Consider the following 22,807-nt stretch of genomic DNA (forward strand, 5'->3'; position numbering starts at 1 on the left):
TCAAGGACATAGGCCATGGGGATTTTCCAACATTTTGAAATTAAGCAAAAGATGAGAGATTAGTAAAGAATATTGAGAAAGAGCAGCTGATAGACTAGAGGTATATAAGGAGAATGCAGTGTTAAGATCCAAGAAACAAACAACCAAAAATTCCATGAAAAAGGGAATGAGCAATTCTACACCCCTAAGAGGACGAAAGATGAGGAGGATGAACAACTGACCACTGTATTTAGCAACTTATAGACCATAGGTTATTCAACACAAATCAGTTTCAAGTTTGGAGACAAAAATTTGAGAGAACTGGTTTTAAATGAGTGGTAAACATAAAATGAGGGGAAGCACAGAAAATTCTTTGAAGACTCTTTGCTGAGAAAGTAAACCATTCACTAGGAGAGCTGGATAGAGTGGAATATCTTGATGGTGGGTGAAATATTGTTCAAGGGAAGATCTTCAAGACGGAACAAACTCCAGCATGTTTTTGCTATGAATCAAAATTAATTACTAGATAAGGCAATAGTGTGGAGGGAAGAAAAGTGGCCAATTTAAGGGATATTTTAAAAGTACACTCAATAAAACATGTTGATGAATTAGATACAGGATGTGAAAAAAAGGATAACCAAGACTAAATCCCAGGTTTGTGGCTTGAGCAATCAGTGAGATAGGGATAACTGGGGAGGAGAGATAGGTGGCATAAAGTAGTTGGAAATTAAAGCTTCCGTCATGAACATGGTAGACTTAAGATCTCATTTAGGCCCAAGCAGAAATATTTGATAAGTACTTAGACATACATATGTCAAGCTTGGAGGAGACTTTACGGCTGGATATATAAATTTCAGAGTTGTCAACCTACATAGGATTTAAAGTTACACAGCCAGTTGAGACCCCTCCACTCCTCCCAAGGGAGCATAAAATACAGAAAAGGAACTAAGGACTCAATCTCAGGCACATCAACATTAGAGCCTGGGATAAGAGACTAAGAAAAATAGGCAGTGAGGTCAGAAGGAAAAAACTAAAGAGAATGGGGTCTCTGAAGGAGGATGTAGCCACCTACATCAAATGCTGCTGATATGTCTAGCATATGTGAAATGAAAATGGATAGTTGGACGTAGTAAGTTAAAAGGTATTTTTTTAATCATCATGAGAGCTTTAGTGGATTTTTGAGACAGAAAGATAATCTGAATAAAAGAAAATAGAAAGTGAAGAAAAAATATAGGTATATCTTGTGAGGGGTTTTGGTATAGTAGAGAAAAGATAAATCAGGTAGTGCACAAAGGAAGATGTAGGATGAGGGAGGGGATATAAATAAGAGAGATTTCAGCATGAACACATGCTGTAGTGAATGTTTCAGAAAAAAAAAATGATGAGGTAGGAGAAAAAGTGAATAATTACAAAAGCAAATGTTTGAATAGGCAAGAGAGAGGGAGATCCAGTGCCAAAATAAAGGACAGAAGGCCAATTTATCCACAAAACAGTAGTGAAAGTTAAAGTATGTGGATACAAATGCAATAGGCTGGATGAACAGATTCTGGAAAAATGAAATTCTTTCCTAATAGATCACAAGCTTTCAGTGAAATAAAAATCAACGTCATCTTCTGAGATAAAGGAAAGGAAGAATCTATTGCAACTTTTGCCAAAGGTCTGTGAGAGTATCTAAATTCCACTGTGAAAAACACCAATACAGTACACTAATGCATATATATGAAATTTAGAAAGATGGTAACGATAACCCTATATGTGAGACAGCAAAAGAGACACAGATGTATAGAACAGTCTTTTGGACTCTGGGAGAAGGCGAGGGTGGGATGATCTGAGAGAAAAGCATTGAAACATGCATATTATCATATGTGAAACAGATCGCCAGTCCAGGTTTGATGCATGAGACAGGGTGCTCAGGGTTGGTGCACTGGAATGACCTAAAGGGATAGGATGGGGAGGGGGGTTCAGGATGGGGAACACATGTACATGCATTGCTGATTCATTGAATGTATGGCAAAAACCACCACAATATTGTAAAGCAATTAGCCCCCAATTAAATAAAATTTTTAAAATAAACCTATTGAGTAGAGAAGTAAAAAAGAAAAGTGAGTTTTGAGAGATATTTTGATATTTTGTGACTTATGATATTCTAGGCATGCAAATAGAAGAATAGTTTGATGTGGGGGAAGAAAAAGAGAGATCAAGGCCAAAATGTTGGCAGTCCAGTCAAACTGTGTGTTGATATTCATCACGTAGGTGATGGATAGAAGTTTTTTGTGGCCACCTTCCATTTTTAAAGCTGGACTACCTAGGAAAAGATATAGGTTTATAAATGTGAAAATTTATCATCATAATTGATATGACCTACAAAATTAAATAAATTAATGTGCACTTTAACTTCTTTCTAGGTTCACCTATAATTCCAAAAGATGTCGACTCTCCTGGAAAACATCAATGGCATCATCAAAATATTCCACAAATATTCAAAAACAGATAAGGAGGCTGACACATTGAGTAAAAAAGAGCTGAAGGAACTGCTGGAAGTGGAGTTTCGGCCCGTCTTGAAGGTAAAAGTTATTTGCCAGATAAAACAGTATATCATTTTTGTTCTGCATCAAAAAATGTCAAAATATTACTGTGAAATCTTTATGAGTTTTTTCTCTTGGCATAGGAACAAATATAATTTTATTTCAAAACAGATATAATTTGTTCAGCTCTTTATACCTCTATATATATATCATACATACACATTGTCTATGGAAAAACACAAATATTTGTTAAAAAGAAGTAAACAAAAGTTAACTTATCATAATAGTCCCTCTAATTTCTAGAATGTAAAGAGGGTATGTCTAAAAGATAATTCCATGGAAAAATTTACAAAATGCTGACACTTGAAGAATTAAAAGAAGAACATGCCCCATCAAATTTTTTGTGTCACCATACTAGCATTTAAGATTTAGGTCTTTTAGGACAGTACCAACAGCTCTTTACTAAGTCAAGATAAAACAAACATCATTAAAGAAAACATTCGGTTCTACTTTTATATAGCAAGAATTCACATTTCCAAAGTTCACTTTAATTATTTAATCTTCCACTTCAGTCACTCTCATGTACTCTTCCTGTCTTTCCTGTTTATAGAATCCAGATGACCCAGACACCACTGAAGTTTTCATGCATATCCTCGATGTAGATCACAACAAGAAAATAGACTTTACAGAGTTTTTTCTGATGGTATTCAAGTTGGCTCATGCATATTATAATTATACTCAAAGACAGAATTTACAGACAGCAGGACAAAAACAGAAAAAGTATACATACCGCTACGAAGATGAAGAAGATGATACAGAAGAAGAAAAAGAAGAAACAAAAAGAAAGTACAGTCATTCAAGAAGTGGTAGAAAGAATCAAGACAGATCAAAGAGCCCAAGAGGAAGAGGAAAAAAGAGACATGGATCTAAATCTGGAAGTAAACAAAGAAGAGATGACACACCAACCTCTGGACACAGACATGGATGTAGCAAAAAACATCATGAGTCAAGAAGGGAAAAGAAAAGGAGATCAAGCTCTACTGAACCAAAAGAAAGAAGGCACATTTCAAGTGTTAGCCCAACCAGGGGATATGAAGAAAAAGAAGAATGTGGTTATGAAAATAAAGGTAAAAGAAGTACAAAATGTATAGGATCAGAGTATGATGACTCCTATCAAGTTTGTGAAGACAAAGTGACTACGAATTTTCAATCCAGTCACAGTAAAAACTATGGGTCAAACATCACGAAGGGCAGATACACGGAAGGACATTCACGAGATACAGGTAGGAAATCCGTATTCACTCATGGAAGATCAGGGTCCAGTTCAAGGAATCAAAATGATTCTGTCCAGACTCATGCAGGAGATAATTCTACCCACTCAGAATCCCAACAAGAGACACACAGTGAATCTGTCAACAGAAGGTCAAGAAACACTGGGCAAAGACAGGGGAGCCACCATGAGCAGTCAAGAGACAGCTCCAGAGACTCTGGAACTCGACATGGACAAACCTCAGCTGAATCTGGAAATAGCAGACATAGAGAATCCAGTGTTAGTCAAGCCAGTGACAGTGTGGGACACGCCAGAGATTCAGGTAGGCATTCTGAGACAACTCATGGAAGACCTGGTTCCAGCTCAAGGAATCAACATGGTTCCTCCCATGGTCAGACAGGGGACAGTTATAGGCACTCAGAGACCAATCAAGGGAGCCACAATGAGAGACATGCCAGAGATTCAGGTAGGCATTCTCAGACAACTCATGGAAGACCTGGTTCCAGCTCAAGAAATCAACATGGATCTTCCCATGGCCATACTGGAGACAGTTCTAGGCACTCAGAGTCCCATCAAGAGAGACATAGTGAATCTGTCCATGGAAGGTCAGGATCCAGCAATGGGCAAAGGCAGAGGAGCCACCATGAGCAGCCAAGAGACAGCTCCAGACAGTCTGGGTCTCAACAGGGACAAACCTCCTCTGGATCTGGAAGCAGCAGGCACAGGCAATCCAGTGTTAGTCAGGCCAGTGACAGTGAGGGACATGCAAGAGATTTAGGTAGGCATTCTGAGACAACTCATGGAAGATCTGGTTCCAGCTCAAGAAACCAACATGGATCTGTCCATGGCCAGACAGGAGACAGTCCTAGGCACTCAGAGTCCCATCAAGAGAGGCACAGTGAATCTGTCCATGAAAGGTCAGGATCCAGCACTGGGCAAAGGCAGGGGAGCCACCATGAGCAGTCAAGTGACAGCTCCGGAGACTCTGGAACTGGACATGGACAAACCTCTACTGCATCCAGAAGCAGTAGGCACAGGGAACCCAGTGTTAGTCAGGCCAGTGACAGTGAAGGACATTCAGAAGACTCAGGTAGCCGGTCCGTGACAACTCATGGAAGACCTGGTTCAGCTTCAAGAAATCAACATGGATCTGTCCATGGACAGACAGGAGACAGTTCTAGGCACTCAGAGTCCCATCAAGGAAGGCACAGTGATACTGTCCACCAAAGGTCTGGATCAAGCACGGGGCAAAGACAGGGGAGCCACCATGAGCAGTCAAGGGACAGCTCCAGACAGTCTGGAACTGGTCATGGACAAACCTCCACTGGATCCGGAAGCAGTAGGCACAGGCAATCCAGTGTTAGTCAGGCCAGTGACAGTGAAGGACATTCAGAAGACTCAGGTAGACAGTCCGTGGCAACTCAAGGAAGATTTGGTTCCAGCTCAAGAAACCAACGTGGATCTTCGCATGGCCAGACAGGAGACAGTCCTAGGCACTCAGCATCTCATCAAGGGAGGCACAGTGAATCTGTCCATGAAAGGTCAGCATCTAGACCTGAGCAAAGAGAGGGGAGCCACCATGAGCAGTCAAGGGACAGCTCCAGACAGTCTGCAACTGGACATGGACAATCCTCTGCTGGATCTGGAAGCAGCAGACATAGGGAATCCAGTGGTAGTCAGTCCAGTGACAGAGAGGGACATGCAAGAGATTCAGGTAGACAGTCCGTGACAACTCACACAAGGTCTCGTTCCAGCTCAAGAAACCAACATGGAGCTTCCCATGGCCAGACAGGAGATAGTTCTAGGCGCTCAGAGACCAATCAAGGGAGCCACCACGAGAGACACGCAAGAGATTCAGGTAGACATTCCGAGACAACTCATGGAAGACCTGGTTCCAGCTCAAGAAACCAACATGGATCTGTCCATGGCCAGACAGGAGACAGTCCTAGGCACTCAGAGTCCCGTCAAGAGAGGCACAGTGAATCTGTCCATGAAAGGTCAGGATCCAGTACAGGGCAAAGGCAGGGGAGCCACCATGAGCAGTCAAGGGACAGCTCCAGACAGTCTGGAACTGGTCATGGACAAACCTCCACTGGATCCGGAAGCAGTAGGCACAGGCAATCCAGTGTTAGTCAGGCCAGTGACAGCGAAGGACATTCAGAAGACTCAGGTAGACGGTCCGTGACAACTCATGGAAGGCCAGGTTCCAGCTCAAGAAACCACCATGGATCTTCCCATGACCAGACAGGAGACAGTTCTAGGTACTCAGAGTCTCATCAAGGGAGGCACAGTGATTCTCTCCAAAGAAGGTCAGGATCTAGCACTGGGCAAAGGCAGGGGAGCCACCATGAGCAGTCAAGGGACAGCTCCAGAGACTCTGGAACTCGACATGGACAAACCTCCACCGGATCCGGAAGCAGTAGGCACAGGCAATCCAGTGTTAGTCAGGCCAGTGACAGTGAGGGACATGCAAGAGATTTAGGTAGGCATTCTGAGACAACTCATGGAAGATCTGGTTCCAGCTCAAGAAACCAACATGGATCTGTCCATGGCCAGACAGGAGACAGTCCTAGGCACTCAGAGTCCCGTCAAGAGAGGCACAGTGAATCTGTCCATGAAAGGTCAGGATCCAGCACTGGGCAAAGGCAGGGGAGCCACCATGAGCAGTCAAGTGACAGCTCCGGAGACTCTGGAACTGGACATGGACAAACCTCTACTGCATCCAGAAGCAGTAGGCACAGGGAACCCAGTGTTAGTCAGGCCAGTGACAGTGAAGGACATTCAGAAGACTCAGGTAGCCGGTCCGTGACAACTCATGGAAGACCTGGTTCAGCTTCAAGAAATCAACATGGATCTGTCCATGGACAGACAGGAGACAGTTCTAGGCACTCAGAGTCCCATCAAGGAAGGCACAGTGATACTGTCCACCAAAGGTCTGGATCAAGCACGGGGCAAAGACAGGGGAGCCACCATGAGCAGTCAAGGGACAGCTCCAGACAGTCTGGAACTGGTCATGGACAAACCTCCACTGGATCCGGAAGCAGTAGGCACAGGCAATCCAGTGTTAGTCAGGCCAGTGACAGTGAAGGACATTCAGAAGACTCAGGTAGACAGTCCGTGGCAACTCAAGGAAGATTTGGTTCCAGCTCAAGAAACCAACGTGGATCTTCGCATGGCCAGACAGGAGACAGTCCTAGGCACTCAGCATCTCATCAAGGGAGGCACAGTGAATCTGTCCATGAAAGGTCAGCATCTAGACCTGAGCAAAGAGAGGGGAGCCACCATGAGCAGTCAAGGGACAGCTCCAGACAGTCTGCAACTGGACATGGACAATCCTCTGCTGGATCTGGAAGCAGCAGACATAGGGAATCCAGTGGTAGTCAGTCCAGTGACAGAGAGGGACATGCAAGAGATTCAGGTAGACAGTCCGTGACAACTCACACAAGGTCTCGTTCCAGCTCAAGAAACCAACATGGAGCTTCCCATGGCCAGACAGGAGATAGTTCTAGGCGCTCAGAGACCAATCAAGGGAGCCACCACGAGAGACACGCAAGAGATTCAGGTAGACATTCCGAGACAACTCATGGAAGACCTGGTTCCAGCTCAAGAAACCAACATGGATCTGTCCATGGCCAGACAGGAGACAGTCCTAGGCACTCAGAGTCCCGTCAAGAGAGGCACAGTGAATCTGTCCATGAAAGGTCAGGATCCAGCACAGGGCAAAGGCAGGGGAGCCACCATGAGCACTCAAGGGACAGCTCCAGACAGTCTGGAACTGGTCATGGACAAACCTCCACTGGATCCGGAAGCAGTAGGCACAGGCAATCCAGTGTTAGTCAGGCCAGTGACAGCGAAGGACATTCAGAAGACTCAGGTAGACGGTCCGTGACAACTCATGGAAGGCCAGGTTCCAGCTCAAGAAACCACCATGGATCTTCCCATGACCAGACAGGAGACAGTTCTAGGTACTCAGAGTCTCATCAAGGGAGGCACAGTGATTCTCTCCAAAGAAGGTCAGGATCTAGCACTGGGCAAAGGCAGGGGAGCCACCATGAGCAGTCAAGGGACAGCTCCAGAGACTCTGGAACTGGTCATGGAGAAACATCCACTGGATCTGGAAGCAGCAGATATAGGGAATCCAGAGTTAGTCAGTCCAGTGACAGCAAGGGTCATTCGAGAGGTTCAGGTAATCAGATTGTGACCCACCAAGGAATGTCTGCATTCTACTCAAGGATCCAAAATCATGGTGCAGGCCAAGTTTGGAGACATGGCAGCTATGGCAGTTCCAATTATGACTATGGACAGCTAGGGACTGGTTCTCCAGCTGAAAATTTCAGTCACAATTCCAGTCACATGGAAAACAGGGACAAACCTGAATATAGAGAACTAATGAGATCCAATATAACAGTCCATAATATACACCCTGGAACTTATGGCCTTTCAAATTATATTTCAAAACAGCTGGGCTTTGGACAGTCATGGAGAAACTATTATTATGAATGAGTATTAATAAAGTATTAATATAGTAATTAACCCAAAGTTTAGGATTACAACGGCATAACTTTGATTCAAGGAAATTTTCATTATCCTCAGGGTGTTACTTCTTCTTATTATATTTTAAAAATTAGTGACACTATTTCTTTACATTGGTGATAATTTCTTTTTATTCTATAGGAAACTTTGAGCTTTGTGGTTAAGAACTGGTTAATAGAAGAAATAGATATCGTGGAATTTTAAACTTGAAAAACCATGAGTATTTGTGGAGCTGTGGTTCAAGGAAGGATTTTTCTTTTGAGAGGTACATATCTGGACCTCTCCAGATTGGTACAGATTAATATTAATCAAAAATATTAAAGGAACCAATAGGACAAAGTCACTGTTACATCAAGCATATCTGCTATATCTTAGTATCAGTCAGCACACCTGCCTCAAGTATCCTTTGGAACTCTGTATTATTCTGCATTTATTAATCACTTTGGGCATATAGAATATAAAAGAGTGAATGGCATGAAAATGGAAAATAAACAATTGATCATATATCATAGTTTGTCTCTTCCATGCTTATTTCTCATAGACCCTAAAAGACTTATCTCCCCTTGGTAAGAATGACATCTTTTTCTTCTGTCACTGACAACTGTATGTCCAAATGGCAGATGTATACCATGCAAAGAAATAAGGAGTCCAAGGAAGAAATAATTTAATCAAAATCTGTGTTTTTCTCCAACATAGTCTTTGTTCCATACAATCACCATCAAGATGAAAAAAGGCTTAGCGCCATCACAGACAGAAGCATAATTATCAGAACATCAGTCCAAGTGACTATTAACCATGTCAAACCAAGATCAGGAAACAAAACACTGACCAGAAGTCCTTCTTACAAAGACATAAAGACATTTTCCAAAGGAAACTGGGATATGCTGTATTATAGTATGGGAAGATGTTTTCCTTTTTAAGGCCAAATAACATTCCACTGTGTGTATATTCCACCTTTTGTCTATCTATTCATCTGTTAGACATTTAGGTTTCTTCCACTTTTGGGCTATTTTGAATAATGCCTCTATGAACATGGTTGTAGATATATAACTTCCACACCCTGCTTTCAATTATTTTGTTGCTGGATCATATGGAAATTTCATACTTAATTGAGGTACTAGCATACTTTTTTCCATAGGAGCTATAGCATTTTACATTCCCACCAACAGTGCACAAGAGTTCGAATTCCTCCAGGTCCTCACCAACACCTGTTGTTTTTGTTTTTTTGATAGTGGCTATCTTAATGAGTATGAGGTGGTATCACATTATGGTTTTGATTTGCATTTCTCTAATAATTGGGGTGTTGCACACCTGATCTTTTATATATCATCTTTGGGTAACTGTCTATTCAAGACCTTTGCCCATTTTTTAATCAGTTCTTTTTAATTGCTGATATGTTAATAGGACTTCACATATTTTAGATACTAGCCCCTTGGAGATATGTAATTTACAAATTTTCTCCTGTAACATACATTGCTTTTTCATTCTGCTCTTTTTTAAAAAATATATTTGTTTATTTATTCATCTATTTGGTTGTAAGCCAGGTCTTAGTTATGGCACATGGGATCTTCAATCTTCACTGTGGTAAGAGGGATCTTTAGTAGCAGCATGAGAACTCTTAGTTATAGCATGTGGGATCTAATTCCCTGCCCAGAGTTTGAACCTGTGCTCCCCACATTGGGACTGCAGAGTCTTAGCCACTAGATTGCCAGAGAAGTTGCTTTTCTATCTTTTCATGTATTGAACTTTTTAAGTCTGATATAGTCCCATTTGTTTAATTTTGGTTTTGGTGCCTGGGCTGGAGGCTGAATTTTATTCTGATTTGATAGGAAGTTTTTGAAGGATTTCAACCAGTAGAGTGATAATAATATGATTTTTCATTTCAAAAACATCATTTTAACTGCCTGATGGAAGATATGTTTTAGTGGGGTTTAAAGGCAAGACTGAAGATTAACAGGAGTCAATACAAAATATTATAGCAGCTGGGATGAGGGCAGAGGCAATAGAGGGAGTAAGAAATGGTTATAATTGGTATATATTTTAAAAACAGAATCAGTAGAACTTGCTGATGGATTTGTTCTGGAGTATATGAGACAGTGTAGATTCAAGGCTAACTCCCAGATCTTTGGGCTTGGAAGGGCTTGGCTGAGCAGTTCTAACTTGGGGTTTCTCATCAAGTTGTAAGTAATAAATAGATGTCAGCTGGGGTTTCAATCATCTGAAGGCTCAACTAGATAAAAGATACAAATACATGTGGTTCATCCACAAGACTGGCTGTCAGTTGGGAGCTGAATTGGGCCATTGACTGGAGCACCTCTATGTGTCCTCTCCAGCCTGGTAATCCCAAAGTGGTCTGATGTCTTACATGCCTGTCTTCCCCAGAGAAAGCATGCCAAGAAAACCAAGTAGAAGCTACATGGTTTTTTCTAAATTACTCTCAGAAATGGCATAAGAATCACTTCCTCTGTATTCTAGTGGTTACAAGCAAGTCACAAAGGTTGGCCCAAATTCAAGCAGAAGGACCCCCATCTTTCAGAGAGAATTGCCAAGCAATTGAAGCACATTTTTCAAAACCACTACACTTTGTCAATTTTTTCTACGATAAAAATTTTAAAGGTAAAGAATTTAAGTGAATTCCTCAATTAGAATATATGGATGAGAGGTCAGCTTCCTGTAGTTAAAGGAATATGCAGAAACTTGGAATACAATTAGATAATCTGTGTAGGCTCAAACGTGAAATCTAAGGAACTCAAGGAAAGAAGTTAAGTTTGAATACCATCAGCTTAAAGTCAAGATTCATCCAAGGCAGCACACTGAGTAGGAGAAAATACTTGCAAGTCATATATCTGATAAGGAGTTAATATCCAAAATAGTGTATGAAGAATTCATACAACTCAATAGCAAAAACAAAAACAAGAACAAAAAGCTAATTCTTAAAAAACAAGCAGATCTCAATAGAAAGTTTTTCAAAGAAGACATACAGATGGCCAACAGATGCATGAAAAGACCATCAACACAACGAATGAGGAAAATGCAAATCAAAACCACAGTGAGACATCACCTCAGACTTGCTAGAATGGCTATTATCAAAAAGATAAGAGATAACAAGTGTTGGTGAGAATAAGGGGGAAAAAAGAACCCTTATGCACTGCTGGTGGGAAAGTAAATCAGTACAGTCACTATGTAAAACAGTGTGGAGGTACCTCAAAAAAGTAAAATTAGAACTATATATAATCTAGTTAGAACTATATATAATCTAATCACTATCACTTCCAGATAGTGAAGGACAGGGAAGCCTGGCATGCTGCAGTCCACGGGGTCACAAAGAGTCAGACACAACTTAGTGACTGAACAACAACAATAATCCAGCAAGTCCACTTTGGGGTATTTATCCAAAGAAAACAAAAACAGTAACTCAAAAAGATATACTCCATATGAATCCACATATTCACTGAAGCATTACTTATAATAACCATGATCTGGAAACAACGTGAATGTCCATCAGTAGATAAATGAATACGGAAAATGTGACATATATACACACAATGGAATATTATTCAGCCATTAAAAAGGAATGAAATCTTGACATCTGCAACAACATGGATGGACCTTGAGGGCATTATGCTAAGGGAACTAAGTCAGACAGAGGAAGACAAATACCACATGATCTCACTTACAGGTGGAATATAAAAGAAATAAATAAAAAAAAGAGAAAACAAGCTCACAGATATAGAGAACACACTGGTGGCTGGTGGAGGTTTCAGGGTGGTCGAAATGGGTACTGGATGCCAAAACTTCTTCAGTTGTAAAATAAATAAGTCAAGGGGACATAATGCACAGTATAGTGGCTATAGTTAATAATATTGTGTTGCATATTTGAAAGTACTAAAAGAGTAAATCTTTAAAGTTCCCATCACAAGAAAAAACATCTACTATATATGGTGATGGATGTTAAGCAGACTTATTGAAGTAAACAGTTTGCAATGTATACAAAATACTGAATTAGTTTGTAAATCTGAAACTAATATAATGTTACCTGTCAAATACATAAATTAAAAAAAAAAATTCATCCACAGCTAGCAACATTCTACTTCACTGGTAGTAAACTTCTATAAGTTGACCTTACTCAAAATATTGAATTACAGTGTTATTTTTTCTACCATATAAAAAGAGAGTGGAACTTTATTGATTTCTCACTACACATCACCTTACTCACAATATAGTAAAGAAAAGGATTATAATTTACCCTTTACAAATTATAAAACTGATGAGCAAAGACATCAACAATAATTTACCTACAGGTAAGAGGAACAAAAAAGCCTCTTGATGAAAGTGAAAGAGGAGAGTGAAAAAGTTGGCTTAAGCTCAACATTCAGAAAACGAAGATCATGGCATCTGGTCCTGTCACTTCATGGGAAATAGATGAGGAAACAGTGGAAACAGTGTCAGACTTTATTTTGGGGGGGGCTCCAAAATCACTGCAGATGGTGACTGCAGCCATGAAATTAAAAGACGCTTAGTCCTTGGAAGGCAAGTTATGACCAACCTAGACAGTATATTGAAAAGCAGAGACATTACTTTGTCAACAAAGGTCCGTCTAGTCAAGGCTATGGTTTTTTCAGTGGTCATGTATGGATGTGAGATTTGGACTGTGAAGAAAGCTGAGTGCCGAAGAATTGATGCTTTTGAACTGTGATGTTGGAGAAGACTCTTGAGAGTTCCTTGGCCTGGCAAGGAGATCCAACCAGTCCATCCTAAAGGAGATCAGCCCTGGGTGTTCATTGGAAGGGCTGATGTTGAAGCTGAATCTCCAATACTTTGGCCATCTCATGTGAAGAGTTGACTCATTGGAAAAGTCCCTGATGCTGGGAAGGATTGGGGACAGGAGAAGAAGGGGATGACAGAGGATGAGATGGCTGGATGGCATCACCGACTCGATGGACATAAGTTTGAGCGAACTCTGGACATGAGTTTGAGTGAACTCCAGGAGTTAGTGACAGACAGGGAGGCCTGGCATGCTGCAATTCATGGGGTCACAAAGAGTCGGACATGACTGAGCGACTGAACTAAACTGAACTGATGGACTGAATGATAAAGCCTCAAAGCCCAGGCCCCTTCTACTACAACATACTGGCTAGCAACATTTCTGACACACAATGGATCCAGATTAAGCAAGTTTCCTTTCCTATTTTCCTCTAAAAATACAGCTCACGGCTCTAGTTTTAGAGTCTAAAAAGAGAGGGCAAATTTTCACATTCACTCAGCAATGCCTTTTTCCTTCCTTGGCAGTAAAACTTTAGTAGAAAATCAGTTGAACTTAAAATTCTCAAAATAAAAGCTTATCATAATCCAAGCAGAGTCTCTTCTTGATTCTAGAAAAATATACCATTAAAATGTACAAAAGCATCAATCATTGACTAATGGTGCCATTTCAGGTTCTAAGCAGTTAAGAAATCATACCACCAAGATGACCACTTACTGCTAAGATGTTAACATTCAGGGAACTAGGAGACGTGAGAAGAAAATGAGTAAATCACAATCATATCATACGCTATTACCAAAGTGACAACTCTTGGCAATAAGACTGTAGTTTTAATTTAACAATAGACTTATCTATATAGCTTCATAGGAAAATGAACAAAATAGTCCCTAGCTCTTTGTGGGCCCATATAGCCATCAATTTTCATTGCTCTTCCCTTCCAAAAATTTGTTCCTCTTTTCAGCACCTCTCCCAGCCTGTCACGTGAGGGAAGGTTTGGCTAAGTACATGTCAATGGATGTCTGGCTCTAGACAAACACATTTCCACACATCTTCAAACAGAAAGCTGAGAATAAGGATTAGACTAATCAGAATCCAGATAATATGGGTTGTTGGTTGGCTCCTGATGAACATTACTTCATTCTTTCATCAGGAGGATTCAAGGAAATTATTAATAATTTAATTGTTAGTCTCTATACTAAATGTTAGAGTTACAAAAATGAGACAGATCTGTTTCTTAAAGAAATCACTAATGATGGAGGAAAGCCATAATAGCATGACAAGTAGATTAAAAAATATATTATTAATATGAAGTGGTGATTGAAAGTAAAGGTGCTAGCTAACAGTATTTACTGGTAAGGAAGACCTGGTTCAGATAAAACTTTTGAATTTAGAAGAAACATACACTGAATCTCTACAAATGCCTGGAAATGTGCCATGATGACTTAGATGGGAGAGTATTCCAGGGGAGTTAACCATCCTGTGCAGAACCCCTAAGATGAAATAAATTAATAAATAAAGGTGCAGTAAAGGAAGTGATAGTAGCTCGACATAGCTAAGATATGAGATGAATGTTGGGACACGGCATTAGGTGATTCTGGAAACCTAGGAACCAGATCAAAAGGCCCCTGGTAAACCATCCTAAATGATTTGGTCTCCACAGTCTGATAGGAAGACCCAACAAAGGGTTTTAATAGAAAATATGATTACAGTTGCATTTTGAAAGATCATTTGGTGGCAAGACATGAAAGGGATGACATCAGTGGCAAGAAGACTAGCTAGGAGACCATTGCAAATCTACGCAAAATTATGTTATGGGTCAGTAACAGCAAAGCAGAACTGAATATCAAAGACATGACTGAGACAAAATGAATATGATTTGGGGATACACTGAATGTGGTGATTGTGCAAGAGGAAAGTCTCAGAAGCTCTACTAGATTTCTGGCTTGGATTTCTAAGTAAATAGAGCATATCAGAGGTGGAAAACAAGACTTTAATAGATGAATGTACTTTACTAGGAACTTTCTAATAGTTTTAAAGTTGAATCACATCCCAATCAGAGGTTTTACTAGTCACCTAAAGGCAAAATCTGGCCTACAGATGTGTTTTATTTGGTCTGCACCATTTTAGCTCAAGTATTCTGAATCTGATTTAGTTGGATGATTCCACATAAAAACATGAACAGCTGCCTTCCTTCTTGTATTTTTAATTGAAGAATAATTGCTTTATAATGTGTTGACTTCTGCTGTACAATAACTCAAATCAGCCATGAGTATATATATATATACTCACATATATCCCCTCCCTCTTGAGCCTCCTTCCCACTGTCCACCCCCCAACCCCTCTAGTTCATCACAGGGTGCCAGGCTGGGCTCCCTGTGTTATATAGCAGCTTCCCATTAGCGATCCATTTTACACATGGTAGTGTATATGTATATATATATATATATATATATATATATATATATATATATGTCAGTGCTATTTTCTCAATTCATCCCACCTTCCCCTTCCCACACTGTATACAAAAATCTGTTCTCTATGTGAGGACCTCTATTCCTGCCCTACAAATAGGTTCATCAGTACCATTTTTCTAGATTCCAAATATATGCGTTAATATATGATATGAGTTTTCTCTTTCTGACTTACTTCACTCTGTATAATGGGTTCTATGTTCATTCACTTCAGTTCAACTGACTCATATTCATTCCTTTTTATGGTTGAGTAATATTCCATTGTCTATATATACCATACCTTCTTTATCCATCTATCTGTCTATGGACATGGAAGTTGCTACCATGTCATGGCTACCGTAAATAGTGTAGAAATGAACATTGGCATACATGTGTCTTTTTGAATTATGGTTTTCTCAGGGTATATACCCAGAACTGGGATCACTGGGTCATATGGTAGTTTTTATTCCTAGTTTGTTTTTTTTTTTTAAGGAATATTCATACTGTTCTCCATAGTGGCTGTATCAATTTACATTCCCACCAACAGTGCAAGAGGGTTCCCTTTTCTCCACATCCTCTCCAGCATTTATAGTTTGTAGATTTTTTTTTTGATGATGTGAGCTAAGGCACAGATTTATTAGCATCTTCTTCTGAGGACAGGGCTTCCCTTGTGGCTCAGCTGGTAAAGAATCCACCTGCAATGTGGGAGCCCTGAGTTTGATCCCTGGGTGGACAGGATTCCCTGGAGAAAGGAAAAAGCACTATTTGGAGGAACTCTACTCACAAGTCACAATTTCCCTGAGGTTGTACTCCAAGTGACATGAAAACCTACCATGATTTTCTGAAGTTCAGAAAGGGGGTTGGGCAGCACCCAGATCACACTGTACCCACTGCAGTATGCTCCTTGAGCGCTCCAGGGAAGTATCCCCTAAAAGGAAAAGTCCTGAAAAAGACATTTACATTCTTAGGTCTTCTCTTACTGGAAACACATACAAGTACGTAAGTTCACCCAATTAAGACAGTCAACATTTGGCTGACTACTAAACTCTGATAATTATATAATTAATTATTAGCTATGAGTTTTAATATCACTAAACTTTGAGGCAATGTGCCAGATACTTGACAGAATTAACTTCTTTAATGTTCTCAATAGCCCTTTAAAACAGGCATTTTATCCCCATCATAAAGATGAGAGGTTTCCCAGGTGGCACTAGTAATAAAGAACCCATCTGCCAAGGTAGGAGACGTAAGAGTCATGAGCTCGATTCCTGGGTCAGGAAGATCCCCTGGAGAAGGGCATGGCAACCCACTCCAGAATTCTGGCCTGGAGAATCCCATGGACAGAGGAGCCTGGAGGGCCACAGTCCATAGGATCGCAAAAAAGTCGGCCATGACTGAAGCAACTTAGCATGCACACAAAGATAAGAGACCAACTCAAAAGCACTAGGTAATTTGCCTGAGGTCATAGAGCTGCAAACGGAAGAGTCTGGAGGCAAACTCAGTGGGTCAGACTCCAAAACTTTAGCAGTCGACATTATTCTAGGCTGGCTTATGGTCTGGTCTACTTGAAAGTAGTAGTGGGTGTGTTTTTTAGGTCAACCCCAAGATATAAACTTAACTCACAAGATTTTTAAAAATAGAATTGCACTAAAAATTTAGTTGAAATGTAACCACACCACATATTAATTACACACAATTCAGTGATAGTTATCTTGAGTGATAGGGGTACATGGTGCATGGGCACTTAATGGGTCCCAAGAGAGGAAATGTAAAATAGTGGGAGAAGAGTTGGATCCCAGGGAATGAGGATGAAGAGTTTTGATGAAAGGAGAAAGACAGCCCCAAACCTCTTAAAAGAATATCCCTGAGGGAAGAGAATTCACCCTGAAGTAGTGAAAGAGCCTGGGTTCCACATCACTTCTCTGGTATGCTCACTACCACTGGGGATACCACTAAAAATATCTGATCCAGTGTGAAGGGCTTTGTCTTCAGTTGATCAGAAAATCCTAAAGTAAAGCTGGGAAACTACAAGACATGGTAAACATGATTCAAAACTGAGATGCTGATGAAGGAATTAAAATGCTGATGGAGAGACTGAGCCAGACTTCACCATGAGATCAGCACTGCTTGAGGATGCTATGGCTTCAACATAAAAGGGTGTCATTGATGACACAAGGTCATACTTGAAGGACTTTTGGAACTGTATCCCAGTGATTATTCTGGTTTTATAGAGGTTCACAGCCCAAGATAATTTTTTACACTATTGTTATTATCTGCTACCTTTTGAATAATCTCCCCCAGTTTATGTGGGCAGAAAATTGCAAACAATATGCAATGTGGTACACAGAGTCTTGTGCAAAGCTAGGTCAATAATCTTGAAGATAAGGATGCTATTTTATTTCTAAACTCAGATTTTAACATTTATCACATTTATCACTATTAGAATGACCTCTGCTAAATTTTTACACCATTTCTTTCTGAGTCTATATCTTCAGTGGTGTTGAATCTTACATACAACATATTGGCCATCTATTCACTTTGTTGTTCAAGTCACTGATTAAAATGGCCACCTACTTACAAACCAGGGAAACAGTTTTTCAGCACACCAGCTAACCACCCTGCAAACTGTTAGCAACCCATGAGTCAACAAGATTCAGATGCCTTTCATCATAAGGACAGAGCCTGCCACCATTCCCCTGAGGGCCTCAGCTACCTCATACATTTCCAGCAATGTGGCTAGAGTCATTAAGTGCCAAAAGCTTCTGAGAAGGGGCTTTCCAGGTGGCTCAATGGTAAAGAATTCACTTGCCAGTGCAGAAGACATAGTAGATGTGAGTTCAATCCCTGGGCTAGGAGGAGCCCCTGGAGCAGGAAATGGCAACTTACTCCAATATTCTTGACTGGAAAATTCCATGGACAGAGGAGCCTGGCAGACCACACCCCATGGGGTCACAAAAAAGTTGACATAACTGACCGCACACACACACAAATAGAGGAGAAAGTAAGAGGAGTGAATGCTTAAAAACATTGATTTTTTTGTCCTTTTATTATGCTTCAGAGAGTGTTTAACATAGGGAAGCATTTCCCTTACTATCTTCCTAACTAATAATGCATTCTTCTTCAAAACAAGAATTCCAAAGTAAAAAAACATATGGGAAATCCTGGTTAGACAAGGGTCTCAGGTGCAGCACCTCAGAGTCAGAGCCTTTCATAGTTTACTGCACATGGTGCCTCCAAGAGAACAGTGTGTGCCTTCCTTAATGGTCCCGAATACTGTACCTTAACTTGTGGCTCAGACGATAAAGAATCTGCCTGCAATGCAGGAGACCCAGGTTCAACCCCTGGGTCAGGAAAATCCCCTGGAGAAGGGAATGGCAAACCACTTCATTATTCTTGCCTTGGAAATCAAAAGGCAAGAGGAGCCTGGTGGGATTCATAGGATCGTAAAGTCCATGGCCTCAGAGGAAGTCACAGAAAGCATATAAGTGATGGCATTTCAGGCAGATCTTACAGTATATACAGGAGAACTTGTTGGACAGAGAATATATGCAGCAGAAAAAATAGCATAGGCAATGACGTGAGATTAAGAGTGAGGGTGTGATCAAGAATAGTTTTAACATTCAAAAGGACAATCCCATAAGAGACGGTGGTAGGAGAACAAGCTAAAAAAGTGGATTCCTATCCAATTTCAAGGAGGCTTGTGGGTCTAAATTTCAAATAATTTGAAATTATTCTATAGGCAAAAAAGAGACACCATGAGCTTTAAAGCAGGAAAATGACATGATAAGATTTATTTATAGGAAGATGAACTGGGCAGCAGTATAGAAGGAGTAGCAGGGAGGTATCCAGGTGGCAGAGAAAGACTGATTGCAAAGCTGCTGTAAAGGTCAAGATGCAAGGTGACCAGGGTCAAAATAAAACTAGCAGTGCTGAAGACAGAGGAGAGCTGGGTCTAGAAGAAAAGTCTGGTGTAGGACTAACAGGATAGGATGTGGTGGTTATCTCAGGATGCAGGTTTAAAAAAAGGTGAGAAATGAAGAATGATGATAGAAGCTCATAGCCTGACGATGATGATATTACTGATACAACAAAAGGTAACAGGAGAAAAGATACTTCTCATTATATGTTATAAGGAATCAGTTTGAACTTCTTAGGTTTGAGATAACAGGGACATCTAAGTACCAAGTGGAGAATGAATCATTAGGCAGAGAGAAATAATGGTCTAGAAAAATGAAGTTCAAGGCTGAATGTGTCCCCAAAGAGTTAGTGGTGTTTTTATAGCAGTAAAAACACTATATATGGCCTATGCCTAATATTCCAGGGTAATAACAATGATAAAAGAGAGAAAAATAGACTGTCCTTCCAACTCAGGATGATATAACTAAATTTTCCCACCTACAATGTCCTCTCTGTCCCATTTACCACAGTACTTCAGAGTGAAAAAAGTGAAAGTCACTCAGTCATTGTTTAACTCTTTGTGACCCCACGGACTGTAGCCTGCCAGGCAAGAGTACTGGAGTGGGTTGCCATTTTCTTCTCCAGGGGAGCTTTCCAACCCAGGGACTGAACCTAGATCTCCTGCATTGCAGACAGATTCTTTCCTGTTTGAGCCACTAGGGAAAGAGAGAGAAATAGAAAGTGAAAGTCGCTCAGTCATCTCCAACTCTATACAGTCCATGGAATTCTCCAGGCCAGAATACTGGAGCAGGCAGGAATCAAACTGGGGTCTCCTGCATTGCAGGTGGATTACCAACTGAGCCATCGGGTAGCCCTGAGAGAAATAGACCCTCCTCCCAACTCAGGAGGACATAACTAAATTTTTCCTTCTACAATGTCCTTTCTGTCCTATTTACCACAGTGCTTCAAAAACTACTATTCAGATCAGTTCAGTCACTCAGTCGTGTCCGACTCTTTGCGACCCCATGAATCGCAGCATGCCAGGCCTCCCTGTCCATCACCAACTCCCGGAGTTCACTGAGACTCACATCCATTGAGTCAGTGATGCCATCCAGCCATCTCATCCTCTGTCGTCCCCTTCTCCTGCCCCCAATCCCTCCCAGCATCAGAGTCTTTTCCAATCAGCCAACTCTTCACATGAGGTGGCCAAAGTACTGGAGTTTCAGCTTTAGCATCATTCCTTCCAAAGAAATCCCAGGGCTGATCTCCTTCAGAATGGACTGGTTGGATCTCCTTGCAGTCCAAGGGACTCTCAAGAGTCTTCTCCAACACCACAGTTCAAAAGCATCAGTTCTTCGGCGCTCAGCCTTCTTCACAGTCCAACTCTCACATCCATACATGACTACTGGAAAAACCATAGCCTTAATTAGACGGACCTTAGTCGGCAAAGTAATTTCTGCTTTTGAATATGCTATCTAGGTTGGTCATAACTTTTCTTCCAAGGAGTAAGCATCTTCTAATTTCATGGCTGCAGTCACCATCTGCAGTGATTTTGGAGCCCAAAAATATAAAGTCTGATACTGTTTCCACTGTTCCCCTATCTATTTCCCATGAAGTGAGTGACTCACTAATCTCATAGGCAGGTTTCTTCAATACTCAGAGATGGAATTCACAGTAACCAACCAGGTCACATGGAATCCTAGCTGGGCATACTCTTTGACACTCTTGACCTCTCTTGGACCTCTTCACATGCATATTCGTTCATTCTCAGTTCAAGGATCACTACTCTTCAGCAAATTACATCAAGCATTTGTTAAGTCACAATGGCAGACACAAGGATGTATAAGGGATGATAGATGTATACAAGGAACGTGTGATTTCCAAAGAAATCTTTCTGTAAAAATGTCTTGTAGATGGCACTAGTACTAATCTAAACCTGGAAGTTGTGAGTATTAGCAGAAACGAGTACTTAAAGAAGCTATGAGGGGCTTCTCTGGTGATCCAATGGTTAAGAATCCACCTGCCAATGCAAGGGACATGGATTCAATCTCTGGTTTGGGAAGATTCCCACATACCATGAGGCAAATAAGCCCAAATATATATTTCACCATATGAATCAGACCATCTCATAAAGGATAAGTCCTCCTAAGTATGAAGCTTTAGCTGCTATAAATTGGCCACTCTCCTGACCTTCAGCAACCTGCCAACTCCTTCAGGCCACATCCTGCCAACTCCTTTAGCACCCTGCCAACTCCTTTGGCAAACTATGTAAGAAAAAATGTATACAACTATTCCTACTTAATATTACCCAAGGTGGAAATCTAGGAATGTGCTCTAAAGCATAATACCACTGGAAGCTTGGCTTTCTTTTTTTTCTTTATTTTAGGCTCCCTATTAGCATGACATTTTGTATAGAGAGCAAACTGATGACAGAAATGAGCCTTTTTGGGGATTACCCTTTACTCTCCTTGCAGAGCTGTACTATACAGCCCTAAGACATCCGAGGCCAAAAGAGAGTCAGCATCACTGATAGTCTCTGCTGTCTTCAGAGGGTGTGTTTGTGCCCAGTTGCTGACTCTTTTGTGACCCCATGGAGTTTTCAAGGCAAGAATACTGGAGTGGGTTGCCATTTCCTCCTCCAGGGGATCTTCCTGACCCAGAGATCAAACCGATATCTCTTGTGTCTTCTGTATTGGCAGGTGGATTCTTTACCACTGTGCTACCTGGGAAGCCCTGTCTTCCAGGGCTTTATCTAAATATCATACAGCTCTTCCTGTGGATCAGATGAGTCAGACTGCCTCCTGCACTGTTGAATCTAAAGATGCAAGAAACTCTTATGTCCCACTAAAACCTTTAGTTCAGTTCAGTTCAGTTCAGTCGCTCAGTCATGTCCGACTCTTTGTGACCCCATGAATCTCAGCACGCCAGGCCTCCCTTTCCATCACCAACTCCCGGAGTTCATTCAAACTCATGTCCATTGAGTTAGTGATGCCATCCAGCCATCTCACCCTCTGTCGTCCCCTTCTCCTCCTGCCCCCAATCCCTCCCAGCATCAGAGTCTTTTCCAATGAGTCAACTCTTTGCATGAGGTGGCGAAAGTACTGGAGTTTCAGCTTTAGCATCTCACCTTCCAAAGAAATCCCAGGGCTGATCTCCCTTAGGATGGACTGGTTGGATCTCCTTGCAGTCCAAGGGACTCTCAGGAGTCTTCTCCAGCACCACAGTTTAAAAGCACCAATTCTTCGGTGCTCAGCTTTCTTCACAGTTGGGATATATGAAAATTTAGATAAATCTTTAGTAAGATAGAAGCTGATTTCAGGAGACCAATCCCATGACTCTCTATTATCTACATTAATAATGGCTAAATTCTAATTCAATTCATCTGATTATA

At 41.0% G+C, this 22,807-nt stretch overlaps 1 protein-coding gene across 1 annotated transcript in view; it reads left to right on the plus strand.

Moving 5' to 3' along the window:
• Positions 1-2,405: 2,405 nt before the first annotated feature.
• The window catches only part of HRNR (hornerin), a 90,517-nt gene continuing 70,115 nt past the window's right edge, over positions 2,406-22,807 (plus strand). Inside the window, exons 1-7 of the mRNA XM_052637321.1 lie at positions 2,406-2,543; positions 3,115-3,370; positions 3,720-4,528; positions 4,904-5,315; positions 5,529-5,944; positions 6,608-7,019; positions 7,233-7,648. Of these exons, the coding sequence (XP_052493281.1) occupies positions 2,406-2,543; positions 3,115-3,370; positions 3,720-4,528; positions 4,904-5,315; positions 5,529-5,944; positions 6,608-7,019; positions 7,233-7,648 (2,859 nt within the window). The remainder of the gene's footprint in view (positions 2,544-3,114; positions 3,371-3,719; positions 4,529-4,903; positions 5,316-5,528; positions 5,945-6,607; positions 7,020-7,232; positions 7,649-22,807) is intronic.

Source organism: Budorcas taxicolor, chromosome 3 (genome assembly GCF_023091745.1).
Source record: "Budorcas taxicolor isolate Tak-1 chromosome 3, Takin1.1, whole genome shotgun sequence".
NCBI lineage: Eukaryota > Metazoa > Chordata > Mammalia > Artiodactyla > Bovidae > Budorcas > Budorcas taxicolor.